This window comes from Antennarius striatus, chromosome 7 (assembly GCF_040054535.1).
Source record: "Antennarius striatus isolate MH-2024 chromosome 7, ASM4005453v1, whole genome shotgun sequence".
Lineage (NCBI taxonomy): Eukaryota > Metazoa > Chordata > Actinopteri > Lophiiformes > Antennariidae > Antennarius > Antennarius striatus.
This window is the reverse complement of record NC_090782.1, coordinates 22,692,918-22,705,826: the sequence shown is the minus strand read 5'-3', so window position 1 is coordinate 22,705,826 and position 12,909 is coordinate 22,692,918. Positions and strand designations below refer to the sequence as shown.

Genomic DNA, 12,909 nt, shown 5'->3' with positions numbered 1-12,909 from the left:
GAATAGATTTCAATTGTGTTACAGCACATTCTTACACACTTGTGCTAAAAATGTAAACACATGCTCTTATAATAGACTCACCTCTGCTGAGGCTTTTTAGTCAAAGGCCCTGAAGGACTTGTGGGACTCCGAATGTTGAAGGTAAATTTGCCCTGGTTGGGGCCCGGTGGACTTGTGTTGGGAGTGATTTGGCCAGTGCCTCGGTCCTTGTTAGTCAAAGGAGCTGGAGAAGTTATTGTAGATTCTGAGACTCTGTTGGACCCTGAGGTGGTCGGGGTAAGTTTATCTGGAGTGGTTAGCGACACAAGGCCTTGGACGGTGCTGGAGACGAGAGCTGAGACAGTCACCATATGGAGGTCCGGAGAGCCATGGCAGCCTTTTGGACCGGGGGAGGTGGTGGAGCTCTCTGCAGGCAGATGCTGCTTCGTTCCATTCAGAGATACTCCAGGAGGAGTTTTATTAAATGTTTCTGCACCATTAGCTGGAAATCCTGGGGATGTGGAACCAGATGGAGACGATGGCTTAGCAGTTTCTGATGGGAGGACTTTGGAGGCATCAAGATGGGCAGGAGGTAGAGGAGCACGGTACTTCATCTTGGCTTGCTGTGACTGAGGGGTGGTGGGCTGTGTAGTTGGGGACAATGGCTTTGATGTAGGTGGGACAGAAGGGGCAGGTGATATGATTGATTTGGGTCTGTGGGCCAAGGGGTTTTGCTGGGATGGTCCACCAGAAGTCTGGGGGTTCGGGGGAGCAGAGGAACTCTGTAACTGGACTGAGGGGTCTGCTGGAAGCACACAGGGGGCAGGCAAGTCTGTCTGGTCCACAGAGTACTTGTTGCCTTCTTGGACGGTCAACTCATAGTACTCCTGAATATCTGTATTAAAGAGCGAGCATTATGGAGAGAATTATTTACTGACAAAGAATTATTTCCCTTCCTCTGTTAGTTCTGTTGTTCCCCCATAGCAGGATGTTTCGAAAACCTTATACATCAATTCATTCAGCATTGGTAGAGAAATCAAACCAAACACAGCTGAGACACTGTTGACCTCTAGTGGCCGTACGGTGATACTGCAACACTAAACTTCATAAAACAGCAGGTCTTTTAAAAATATGAAATTTTTTTTGAGAGTGAAGAGACTTTTATTCAACTTTCAGTTCTTCTTCAGATGAATCCACATTGACGGGAAAATATCAAAGTGACTGCTGTGTCGTGGTTTCACTTCCCTTTCTCTCTATACACAACAGACAGGCAGCTCCACACCAAGTCATTCACAAGTATGTGAGCTCAGGCTGATAAGTAAAACATGTTTAATGGTAATAACTATAAAAACAGGAAGAGCATATGGCCAGAGGAGGAGCATGTGTAAAATAAAGAGGTGACTGACTTTACATTCAAACACATTTTACAGTTTACGTGTCCAGAAACAGAAGAGGGGAGAAAAGTGACGTTGACAACTCAATGAAAAGGTCAAACTTGCAAACAGGAACTCATGTCTTGTGTTTAGTGAACAGCTCTCAAATACACACATATACACACATATGTGCATACATACCAAACAGACAAAGGAGAGCTACTGTCAGAGCTAAAGGTGTGGGTGTGGTTCAAGGCGAGCTGCAGCCAGGAAATAAGAACCAGTTTGTCATAATGTAAGAAATCGTGAAGACTCACTGGTGTTTCACGTCAACATGCAACAGTTTTCCAGGACTAAACAGTCTGACACGGACTGTTAACTACTGCCACACATTCTCTACATTTATGTGTAGAACCAAAGGCCGTGACACCCCACATCACGCCTACGTCTGGTCATGTGCACCTTGTTTATCGCCAATGCCGTGAAAAGTAGTGCAAACAACCAGCAGAAGTCAAACAGCTCGTTTCCTTATCACACGAACAAAAACACATGAACTCCTATCATCCATACTTCATGTACACACGATAGAGGCCAATCCAGGACGAATGCCACGATTAAGCAAAACACATCAAAAGCTGGAAAGAGATGTAATCTGATTGGCTACAAAAATAACTAATCAAAGTTATCTGTTTGCACACTTTCAAAAGATAACGAAAAAAGAATCGAGTGTATCCTGCAGTTTGCAAAAACGACAAGACCAGAATTCAGACAGTGAAACGTGGATCCGTGGTTATAAATACTTTCTTGTAATTGTAGAGGAGCTCATTTTACTGAGAGGAACATGTTCCGTTTGAAGAAGCGGTTCCGATGTAGTAGGATGTAGAAAATGATGTGTATAGCTCGTCTTTGAATCCTAACACAAGATATAACTTGCCAATGCCAACGCTTCTGCATAAGGGTATTTTCCTTTTGGTGACGACATACTATCTGTCCAAACCTGTCCTCAACCAGAACAGCCACCGGCGTCCTTGTTACTTTGACTTTGCCAATGAATCCCACCTTGAAGTACAACCCAGCATCACTAACTTCCTGTTTCACTGCTTCCCAGACTGAAGGGAGCTATGTTCTAGGACAATTTGCTTCTCGGCCCAGCTGAGAGGATGCGTTTTGACGGGAAAGTGACATCAGCATATACATAAGAACAATGACTACATAAAGTATATATGACCATTCAGCCAGACTCACCAAGCAGAGCGCTGAAGAGCTGGCTCTGGAACACGTTGATGACTCTGTCCAGAGACTGCTGCAGCTGCCGGTCCTCATTTTTTGTCTGGCTCTGGTTCTGCTGTCTCTGATCAAGTTTGGCGCGGTACTCCTGGAGGAGCCCCAGCGCTCTCTGGGCATCTTTGTACAAAATATAAAGGTGAGTAAATACACAACTTATGCCACAGTAAGGAAAGACACATTCTCTAGACATTCGTAAGAAGAGCAAGATTAGTTACTGTCCATTAAAAGCCTCTGATGAATACAGGATTACCGCACTTCAAAACTCAGATCGCACTCCATTTTTATCAGGATTAAGTTAAGGACTTATTTTGGATTAGATAAATAACACCTGCTTCCATGTTTTGTGTGTTTTATCAGCATTTCAATGGGTTTTTAAGAGCATGATCTACTTAGTCTCCTTAAGACTTCCAAATGAGTGTTGTTTCCTTTCCTTTCATGTCTCCTATAATTGCTTGGCATCTATGCCAGACTTTGAATTCGAGAGCACCAAAAAACTCCTAGAGTACCTTAGCATCATGCTGTATATTAAGCAGCTGTGGTTTAGAGGTTATCTGCATCTTTATTTTGTCTGGATATAAAATCTTAACCTTTTACCAGTACATGAATCCATTTGAACATCTTGGTTGAACGCCCAGCATGTATTACACTCCTCCTTTTACAATCTATAATCTCCCAGATCCGGTTTATGATCTTATTCCCAATTCAATTACACATAGTGCATAGCAGCCTCTTTTTAGTTTGCATTATCTGGCTGTATGGGTTGTTTTTTTTTAAGGTCATATATCGATTTATCAATGTCAGTATTGAAGAAAAGTCAAATGTGAACCATAATCTGCTCTCACAGTCTCATTTATTCCACTTTCTTTGTGTTATCTTTACTCAAAAAGTGAGCAGCACCTGTTTACATATGTTCCAGGCATAATCACACAACATCCTCCAGTTTCCGTTGCCTAAAACACTGACAATAAGCATATATAATAGCAAAGACTATTTAGCTTTATTACAGAGCGTGTATTTAAGTCTCATGCGTGAGGGCAACGGAGGTCAGGGAGTAAAGGAAGACTGCCGAGCGCATTCCAGCCTCCATGACACTCCGAACAGCTGATTGAACCATAAGTAGTGACATGTCAACATCAAACTGAGACCTAGTGTCACGTTACTACACATAATGTCATCACATTGATAAATCACTTCAGCGAACAGTGCATGTGAAGCACGTCATAAGCGCGTCGGTGCAGGTCATCGTAAAATTAGACAAAAAGTCGATTAAATAAGATACTTACACTGTTGGATGAATGTTGTGCGCGCCGAATTCATCACAATATCTTAATACTTCACAAAAGCTCTTAAAAATAGATCTATAATTGGTTTTTTTAAATCTGATAGATAAATTCAGTTAATTTCCAGGTTTTCTAGAGGAGGTTCGTCACGCAGCGAACTCAGAAAACTGAGCGTCAACAGTGAAATCCGACCTTTATCCAATGAGACTGACGCGTTCGCTATATCAATAATAATTTTTTTTTTTTTAAAGTGAGAGATTTAAGTGAATAAATTCTTGATTTATGTTACCTTTCTGTCGCACGGGCATGGTCCTCCTCCCCGGGGGTCGTGTGTGTGTGTGTGTGTGTGTGTGTGTGTGTGTGTGTGTGTGTGTGTGTGTGTGTGTGTGTGTGTGTGTGTGTGTGTGTGTGTGTGTGTGTGTGTGTGTGTGTGTGTGTGTGTGTGTGTGTGTCGCTGTGTTTTTACAGATGTGTGCGTACGTCCAACGACTGCGCGCCTCCAAAGTGGGACAGCGGACCGACACCACCAGGCTGCACCGAAAAAGCAAAGAACTTTACCAAGTGGCTGAGAGTCCGAGTCAAAGCGTCGCAAAAAAAATAAAAAAAAATAAAAAAAAGACAAACAGGTGAGGCGTGGACTTGGAACCCACGGCTGGCGTTTACTTTCTCTTTTTCTTTTTTCTTCTCTTGCGCTTCGGCTCTTTCTCCGACGCGCTCGGGTGAAACTAGTTCTCCTTTTCTTCATTCAGCTTCGAGTCAAAACGCTGTCCGACCGGTTCTCAGCAGTCCTGTGGGATGATCTCACAATCACTCACTCCCATCAAAACAAGAGCTGAGCCGGATTTAAGAGGCTCCTAACAAGAAGCCCGTGTGTGTTTGTAGTATTATTATGTTAAACAGGTACATTGTCAGCATTGGATATAAACCTGCGCCACAGAAGTGACTGTAATGAATCCAATCTAACCTGTGTGACCCCTCCCACTGTCTTCACTTACTGATAAAATTATTTAGATATTGGAATCTACAGATGTGAAGCAAATGCTGACTTTTTTTTTTTAAGAGTCTTAAATCTTTTGGACTATTAGCCTTAATTCCGACATCAAGTTCATTATAGTTGACCCTCCCTTATTAGATGACTCCACCCAGATTTCAATCAGTAGAGGCACACGAATGAAGTGAAGCTAATTGTTTATTACAGCAGATTATTTCTAAGAATTAACTTCTTACAAAGTCTGAGTAAACAGAAGCTGAAGTCTAGACCTGTGGTGGCGGCGGCGGCTGATGACTGTGATGAGACGAATCAAATGATGGTTGTGAATCTTTGAAGACTGGGGGTTTATTGTGTAAGTGGAGGTTGTGATCATTGAAGTTTATGATGATTATTTTGTGTGTGTGTGTGTGTGTGTTTTTGTGGAATAAATGTAATTAATCTTGGAAAACAAAATTATTTTCATGCGACTCAAATCAGCCAATCAAATTTACAGGTAAACCTGATGTGTTTCAAAATCTCGTGAGTATAGACTTATGGATTCCATATGCACACACTCACACAATACACACAAAAACAGTCAAAAAAAAAAACAAGCAAAAAGCAAGAGAGAGCCAACAGAAACGTCATTGTCATAATCCCACTGGCTGTCCAGGCAGGCCTGAGTTTCGAGCTATTATCATGGGAAAAGGTTTCTTGTGTGGAGTAGATTAAAGCTTGTCATTACCAGGATCGTCTCTTTCCTGCACCTCTCAGCCCTGATCCATGTCAATTACCAGGATTTACCTAGTTTACCCTAAACAGTGTTTCTTCCAGGGATAAATTCACCTCGGCTTCACACAGTCTAGAACCTGGTGAAATCCACTGTCTTAAATCATTTGAACTTATTAATAACTAAAATAAAGATGGAAAACATGATTGTTGTTGTGGTATCTTTGTTAAACGGCAGTTTCATAAAATTAGCTGAACTGTAACCTTCAGCACGTCGAGAAGAAGAAACATCCACGCCTACAGGCAGTTTAAAGTTTCACCTATAAAGTGTGGAGAAACGGCAAGAACATGCAAATTACATACAGAAAGGATCCGGGGTCGCAGGTTAAACCCTAGAATTTGTGCAATTTTTATTGAAGATGTGACTCCACCCTATGTGTCATTTTATAATCCTATAATAGAACTTTAAGGAAATACACAGAATAGAATAAAAAAGCCACTTGTGGAATTCCATGAAAATTGAACCAATAAACTCTGTGGAAGAAGGCAAATATTTGATTTCTTTTTCTACTGGAATGCTCCGAATCTCAATGACGGGAGACTGCATCTGATTGTATGTGTGTGTGTGGTGTGTGTGTGTGTGTGTGTGTGTGTGTGTGTGTGTGTGTGTGTGTGTGTGTGTGACATTTTTGCAATGCATTCGTTTCACTGAGTCACAAGGACAGCAGTCAGTCAGATGCTAATGATCAGACAGACAGACGGCAATGTTAGCCCTGAATGATGGTCAGTTTGTCTACAACTGCAATACGCACACACACGCGCACACACACATACACACACACACACACACACACACACACACACACACACACACACACACACACACACACACAACTGAATGCAGGTCATGGTCTCTGTCTCTGGTATTGTTATTGATCAGGTCACAAGAGCATATTGATAGATGGGGTGGGAGCACAAAAGCTGTCCCTCTGTGTCTCATAGACAAACACACACACACACACACACACACACACACGCACACACACACACACACACACACACACACACACACACACACACTAATGTCCATATAATATATGCATTACTGTGTGGAGAATATTATGCATGGTTGTGTGAGTGGGTCGGTCACTCGGCACACAAAAGTGTCATTTTGTTTAAGTCAGTACAGCAAAGAGGAAAGAGAACAAAGAGACATCATTCAGCTCTCATTAACACAGTGTGTGTGTGTGTGTGTGTGTGTGTGTGTGTGTGTGTGTGTGTGTGTGTGTGTGTTTGTACTATAACCCTACTCCATTGTTAATTGTCAAACCCGACCGCAATAAACGCAGTTGTTCTGCAGAAACCAGGAGAACAGAGATGAGGGGTACAAGACACACATGGAAGAGCCTTGAACTGATGGTACCTATGTCATTAGAACGCACTGATGCTCTATTAGAACAGTGAGTAGATAGATAGATAGATAGATAGATACTTTATTAATCCCGGAGGAAATTGCATAGTGGGAGATGAAACGCTCAAACACTACATATGAATCAGTGGTGACTGCATGCTTTAAGTACACCCAGCAAATGTTCTCATCTGTTTGTTTTCTGCATGGAAACCTTGTCTTGCAAAACATAAAACAAATACTATGTCATGATTCAGCCAATACTCTTTAGACGAATGTTGTTTCTTTTTAGTCATTAATCTTAATTTTATGACATGTAACTCTCATCCACTCCCCACTGACTTGAAAGAGTTCTCCCATCTAGCTTAAGTTCAGGAAGTTGTGCAGTTATGGTTCATAAATGACAAATAGCAGAATAAATCTATTTCGAATAAATGGCCTTATTTTTTAATTATAAGTCGAGATAAATTTGGGTCATAAAATAGACAAATCCATTTCTCCATCATTAATTTGAATTATAATCTCATTCTAAATAATAAAGCTGCAGATGTATCAAAGCAGCTCGACTGACTGAGCTGCTCTGTCTGATCCACGGCTCCGATAACCATCAGGAAAAGAAATGGATGAGACGGACGGATGAGAGAGGGATGAAGAAGCCCCAGACGGTCAGATTGATGGACGGACAAAGGAGCATCTGCTGAGATGGAGTGAGTTTAATCTGCAGAGAGGAAGAGGAAGCCGGAACCACCCACAGACCAGCAGAGATGATCTTCATCACTCTCTCCTCTCTTCATCCCCTATTTAATCTCGTCTTCTTTATCCATCCTACTTCATGACTGTTTATTCTGTAACTTTCATGAATATTTGTCTTATGCTTTCTTTTTGTTGATCCATACTTTAATTTCTGCATTTTCCATCCCCATTCTTTTGTCTCTTTCCCTTTTTTGCCTCCAATCTTCCCTTTCTTCCTTTGTACATTTTTCTTTTTGTCATTTTTCTTTTCTATGATCAAGAACTACAAAAAGCAGAAAACAAGAGACATCCCCCTCTCTTCTGCCTCTCTACCCCCTCTCTTCTGCCTCTCTACAGACAGACGGAGCTCAGATTACCAATAGTGACATTTTTATTATTTGTACAATAGAGACTTTAGTACATTATTCAAAACACTTCTTATATACTGAAAAAATGGTACGTCCCAAAGCCCAAAATGGCTCCGGTATAATCGCTGCACAGCATTTTTTCCATTTTATACATATATTATTTTTTGTAAAAACTGTATCTTAAATAGTATGTACAGATAGCTTTTGCAAAATGCATTCTAAACACATGATATATATTATATATACTTCTGCAATTACATTTCTCTGCGTTAATACTCAAACTTAAAACTGGAAGGAGTTCAACTTACATGTGCAAATAAATAAAGAAATAAATAGTTCTGTTAAACTCGTCACTAAAGTTCGCCCCAAATCAGAACTCGACAGCAGCTCTCTCTTGGGAGGTCAAAGTACTTTTTGTCACACAACAGAAGGAGAAGCAGCATTCAAGTTGGGTAGGTGTAGGTACTGCAAAAGCATGAGTACATTCACAATCAATATGAGTCATTTTAAATCAGATTCCATTCACAGCTATGTACAGTGACACCGTCCTCAGCATTTGTTCGGCTCTTATGTAGTCTAAACACATAGAAAATGACTTTTTATAGTCATATACATATATATAATATATATTTGTATAACACAAATTCACAATTACAGTATAAATACATTTTATACAGCTCTGGATAGTACATGTGTAGGTCTCCAAGTCATACTGTGCGTACTTCCATCCATAACTTTGTTATAAGTGTCATTATTATAAAATATCACAATTTTTGAGCAAAGCTAGGGTATATCAATATATTTAGAAAGAATTACCTGAAACATGTAGTAAAAAATAATTATATTATCAAACCTTTTTTCTCCGTTCTCATCACATCTCTGATATTTCAAAGTCTAAACAGGGTTCGGTGAGACTAAGCCGTGCCGTTTTGTGTCTCTTATGTTGAGTAAACTCAATTCTAATTCTCATCAGTGGGTTGAGACAAAGATGACGCCGTCATGTCACGTAACATGACAGAGGACCAAGTTGATACGGGTATTACAGAACAGAACAAACACAACTGTCATGAAACAAAAGCAGGGTGTGATTCATCTGACATCCCACCCTCTTCTAATACGTAACTTTGAACATCATTCATCGAGGTTTCAAGTGATGCTGAGCGATCATTTCTTTCCCTGATTGTCTCATTCAACAGAGATTTACTGATTCTCATCCAATGAGTGACCAGAGGTGATGACACAACGGATACTTCCTGGATGTTAAACCCAGTGTACCTACATGGAGCTGCTCTCACTGCATACAGATCAGAGCTGGGCCACAAAGAAGATAAAGCTCTGATGCATGTGGCGCCACCTACAGTCCATCACTCTCACTGAACTACAGCAGTGTAACCTATCTGTATTCTTTGACCTCAGAAAATGGCAAATGTATTATTAATATTGGTATTACAGTGTGTATTTGTTCACATTTATAGTAGTGGAAGAAGGATAAAAGGCTAGAATATAAACAGGGCTTCACTATCCAATAGGGCACCACTGCACATGTGCTGCGCATGAGGGCACATACATGTACTGTCTACCCGGTAGGTCATGTGCACGGCAGTGTGTGTAAACATTAGCATGACTTTTTCAAAAGATGGCTCTGCGGAAAATTCCTGGTGGGCCAAGCCTCAGAAATATTGCTTTAGCTCTTTTCAGCACGGCCCGCGGACGCCACAGCTTCTTAAGTAAATGGAAAAATGAAACAATTGTTTGAACCATGAAAAATGTTTTCTTCACAAAAAAATCTGTGGTTGGTTTAGAAAAATCATCAGTTTGGATCCCTGTATTTTTCACGAGAACGCGGTTCATCAACGGCATTTATATTCACCTTAAAACTTTTAGGGCCGTCTGTCCGGACCCTAAAGGAGACGGCAGCTCCAGAAAGCTGCAGCTCTATATATGTACACAAGGCTTATGTTTTTCATTTCTATACACTGAAGGCAATAGCACTTGCAGAAGACAGCAGACGAAAAGAAACGAAGAGAACCGAGACTAAATGAGAGAGTAGATTAGACGACAAAGAAGCAAAGAACAATGGAGAACAAGGAAATTGAATCATGTGCTACGCCAAATTATTAAAAGTCTACCACGGAGAGCAAAATAAATTTTTAAAAAAAGGCAGTGCAGAAATGCAAACATATCCCAGAACCCTATGTAATCAACAAAAAGAAACAATTCAGACTGACCAATCAGGTGACAGCCTATTAAATGACCAAATCACAAAATCCAAACTGCAACAGCCCTGTAGGAAATCAAAGTGTAGGGTCCCCTTGTGGTCTGTCAAGTCATCGATCAGGTCCCAGGTAGACAGGAGAGCCGATATGTTTCCTATGGTACATTTGGCACTAGTATTTGCCTTTGGTCCAGCAATAGGCAAATAAATGTCAGCGTGTTCCCTTAAAAATGTAAAAAAGGCGGCTCATTTTTCAGTTCCACAAGCCCCCTTTGCTGGAGGCAGGTGGGTTGGCGTGAGGATGGCGACGAGCAGAAGCGCTGTTGTGTTTGTTTTGTTTGTTAGAAAACTATTTTAGCGAGTGCTGCTGTCTCTCAGAACCGTCAAGTCCACCGTCCGCTGGAAACTCTTCAGCAGAGAGACGGCTGTCTCGTGTTCCATGTGTAAAAAACTATGTCCGTTAGCCTGCAAGGCAAACACGCAGCACAGTCAACAGCAAGTGTGTGTGTGCATGTGTGTATAGAGGTATGGGTGCTGCAGTATTTCCGTACATGTGTGTGTGTTTGTGGGAGGATGGTAGGGTCATCATTATCTCAGTAACACATCACTGTTGGGGAAAAGAGAGAGAAGAGGAGGGGCTACACAGTCATGCTGTAGAGAGAGAAGGGGTAAAGACAAAAAAGGGCTTTTAGATGAGTTCACCCAGCTAAACTGTGTACATCTGTGGAGAGAAGATGGAGGGGGACCAGAGAATGGAGGGGGAAGGGGTGGGGGGTGAAAAGAATGGGAGATGGTGAGTGGAAGGGGGGAATAAATCTGTCATGGTAAAGCGCTAGCATCTCATTTCAACCTTGCAGTACGATTCACGTGGTTATTCCTGGACTAACTTCAAATAAAAAGCTGCTGCCTATTGATTAGTTTGGCTGATTTACACAGGAGGGGGTTCGCTGTTGTTACCCCCCGGGAAAGGACCAAAAGCATTTTCATCACAAATGTGTGAACGTCTCATCAGCTGATATACGGTTCTGAATATGATTTGAATTTTTACCCTTTCATGCTTCATCCTATTTGATGTTATTTGAATGTGTTTTATGATTGCAGAATTCTCTGACCTCCCCAGTTTATTAGCGCAGTTCCTCAAACGGCCACTTGGGGCTGCAAAAGCAAAATTCTCATAGACGCTTATATTAAAATGCACAAATTAACAGCAGACAGAATCACGTCTGCAGAAACTGAATGGGGCAAATCTTTAAATAATGTTGTGCCTCAAGGCTGAATATAAATAAGAGCAATGTGGCCTTGAGTCATACGCCTTGTTGTACTTCTGTTGAGGGTTTGAAGACTCATTAAAATTACATCAAATCACAGAAAACCTTATGGATTACCCAGACCTTGAGGAGTGAGAATCTGCACCAGTTAACTACTCATCAGAAAAATTCATTCAAGATAATTTGTACATTGAAATTTTCATGCCAATATCACTTAAATAATACAGCTCAGTTCTCTAACTCGCGGATCATCCAAAATGTCTGCATTAGATCTTTTTGCCTAATTTTGGTTGAACTGGAAATCAGGTGATGGATGAAACCACAACATAAAGCATCTTTAGTGACCTATAGGTGGCGTCATAGCGACATCCTACACTCTGAAGGCCCTCTCGTGGGTTTTGGTTCTAACGTTCTGGGATACACCGGCCGATGATGAATGGAATAGTGGGTGGGGGGGTTCATGCCAGTACACAGACACAGAGGCAGGAAGGAAAATGCTGATGTAGGTTAAATTGTACGTTAAATTAAGAAACCAGTGGGAAAACACTTTAATGGGTGATTTGCAATCTTTGACTCGTTAACAATTGTGTGCCTCTGTTGAACAGCGTGTAAAAATGTCACGCTAACGGTGTAGCTATTTTCTCTGCCTGATTATTAAGTGAGGGAGGGTCAGGGAGTGTAGGGGAAGGAGAGAACATGACTGTTTCTGGCCTGTCTGATGAGTCGTGAGCGGCTGTTACCTGCAGTATCTTGTCTCCAGGCTGCAAGGCAGCGGCGGCGGGCCCGTCATGCTGTACCCTAGTAACAAAGATACCCTATAAGTCAAAATGATACACCGTTAGGACAACACAGGGACACGATGGTTTAGAATCTTTGCCTTTCTCATTCTCATTATCCTCCCCCAACGCCCAGAAAAAAATGTGTTTTTAATTTAATTCTCCAATGCATTCTCTTTAGAGGCATGCAAGTCACAGTGATGGAATTGTAATAATTTAAACTGCTTGGATTATTTTAAATTTACAGAAACCGTGTGATGAATCCCTCTCAATAACACAGACATGCCCAAAAAAAGGTTAATCCTCTCTATATATAAAGACTGCATAAGACATGATGGTGGAAAGAGAGAGATAAATAGGTTGCAGTAAAGAAGAGTAGGTGGACTAGCACTAGGAGAAAGGAGTAGGCAGCAGGGAGGGCAGAACATTTTTCATCTCCCGTTTTTTTTTTCTTCTTTATTTTCCCCCTCAACAACCCAAGGCAGAGATTGTAAAAACACCAACATCTTTTCGCTGAAGGCTGA

The 12,909-nt window shown here is 41.3% G+C and overlaps 2 protein-coding genes across 3 annotated transcripts in view; both read right to left on the bottom strand.

The window, feature by feature from the left end:
• LOC137598659 (disks large homolog 4-like) overlaps positions 1-4,362 on the bottom strand; it is a 70,472-nt gene extending 66,110 nt beyond the window's left edge. For both annotated transcript variants that reach the window (XM_068319059.1, XM_068319060.1), the window contains exons 1-3: positions 4,209-4,362; positions 2,598-2,756; positions 82-874 (exon numbers count right to left, since the gene is read on the bottom strand). In XM_068319059.1, the coding sequence (XP_068175160.1) occupies positions 82-874; positions 2,598-2,756; positions 4,209-4,227 (971 nt within the window). In that variant the 5' untranslated portion in view covers positions 4,228-4,362. The remainder of the gene's footprint in view (positions 1-81; positions 875-2,597; positions 2,757-4,208) is intronic.
• Positions 4,363-10,627: 6,265 nt separating this feature from the next.
• lrrc7 (leucine rich repeat containing 7) overlaps positions 10,628-12,909 on the bottom strand; it is a 30,132-nt gene continuing 27,850 nt past the window's right edge. The window contains exons 30-31 of the mRNA XM_068319497.1: positions 12,350-12,424; positions 10,628-10,806 (exon numbers count right to left, since the gene is read on the bottom strand). Coding sequence (XP_068175598.1) covers positions 10,696-10,806; positions 12,350-12,424 — 186 coding nt within the window. The 3' untranslated portion in view covers positions 10,628-10,695. The remainder of the gene's footprint in view (positions 10,807-12,349; positions 12,425-12,909) is intronic.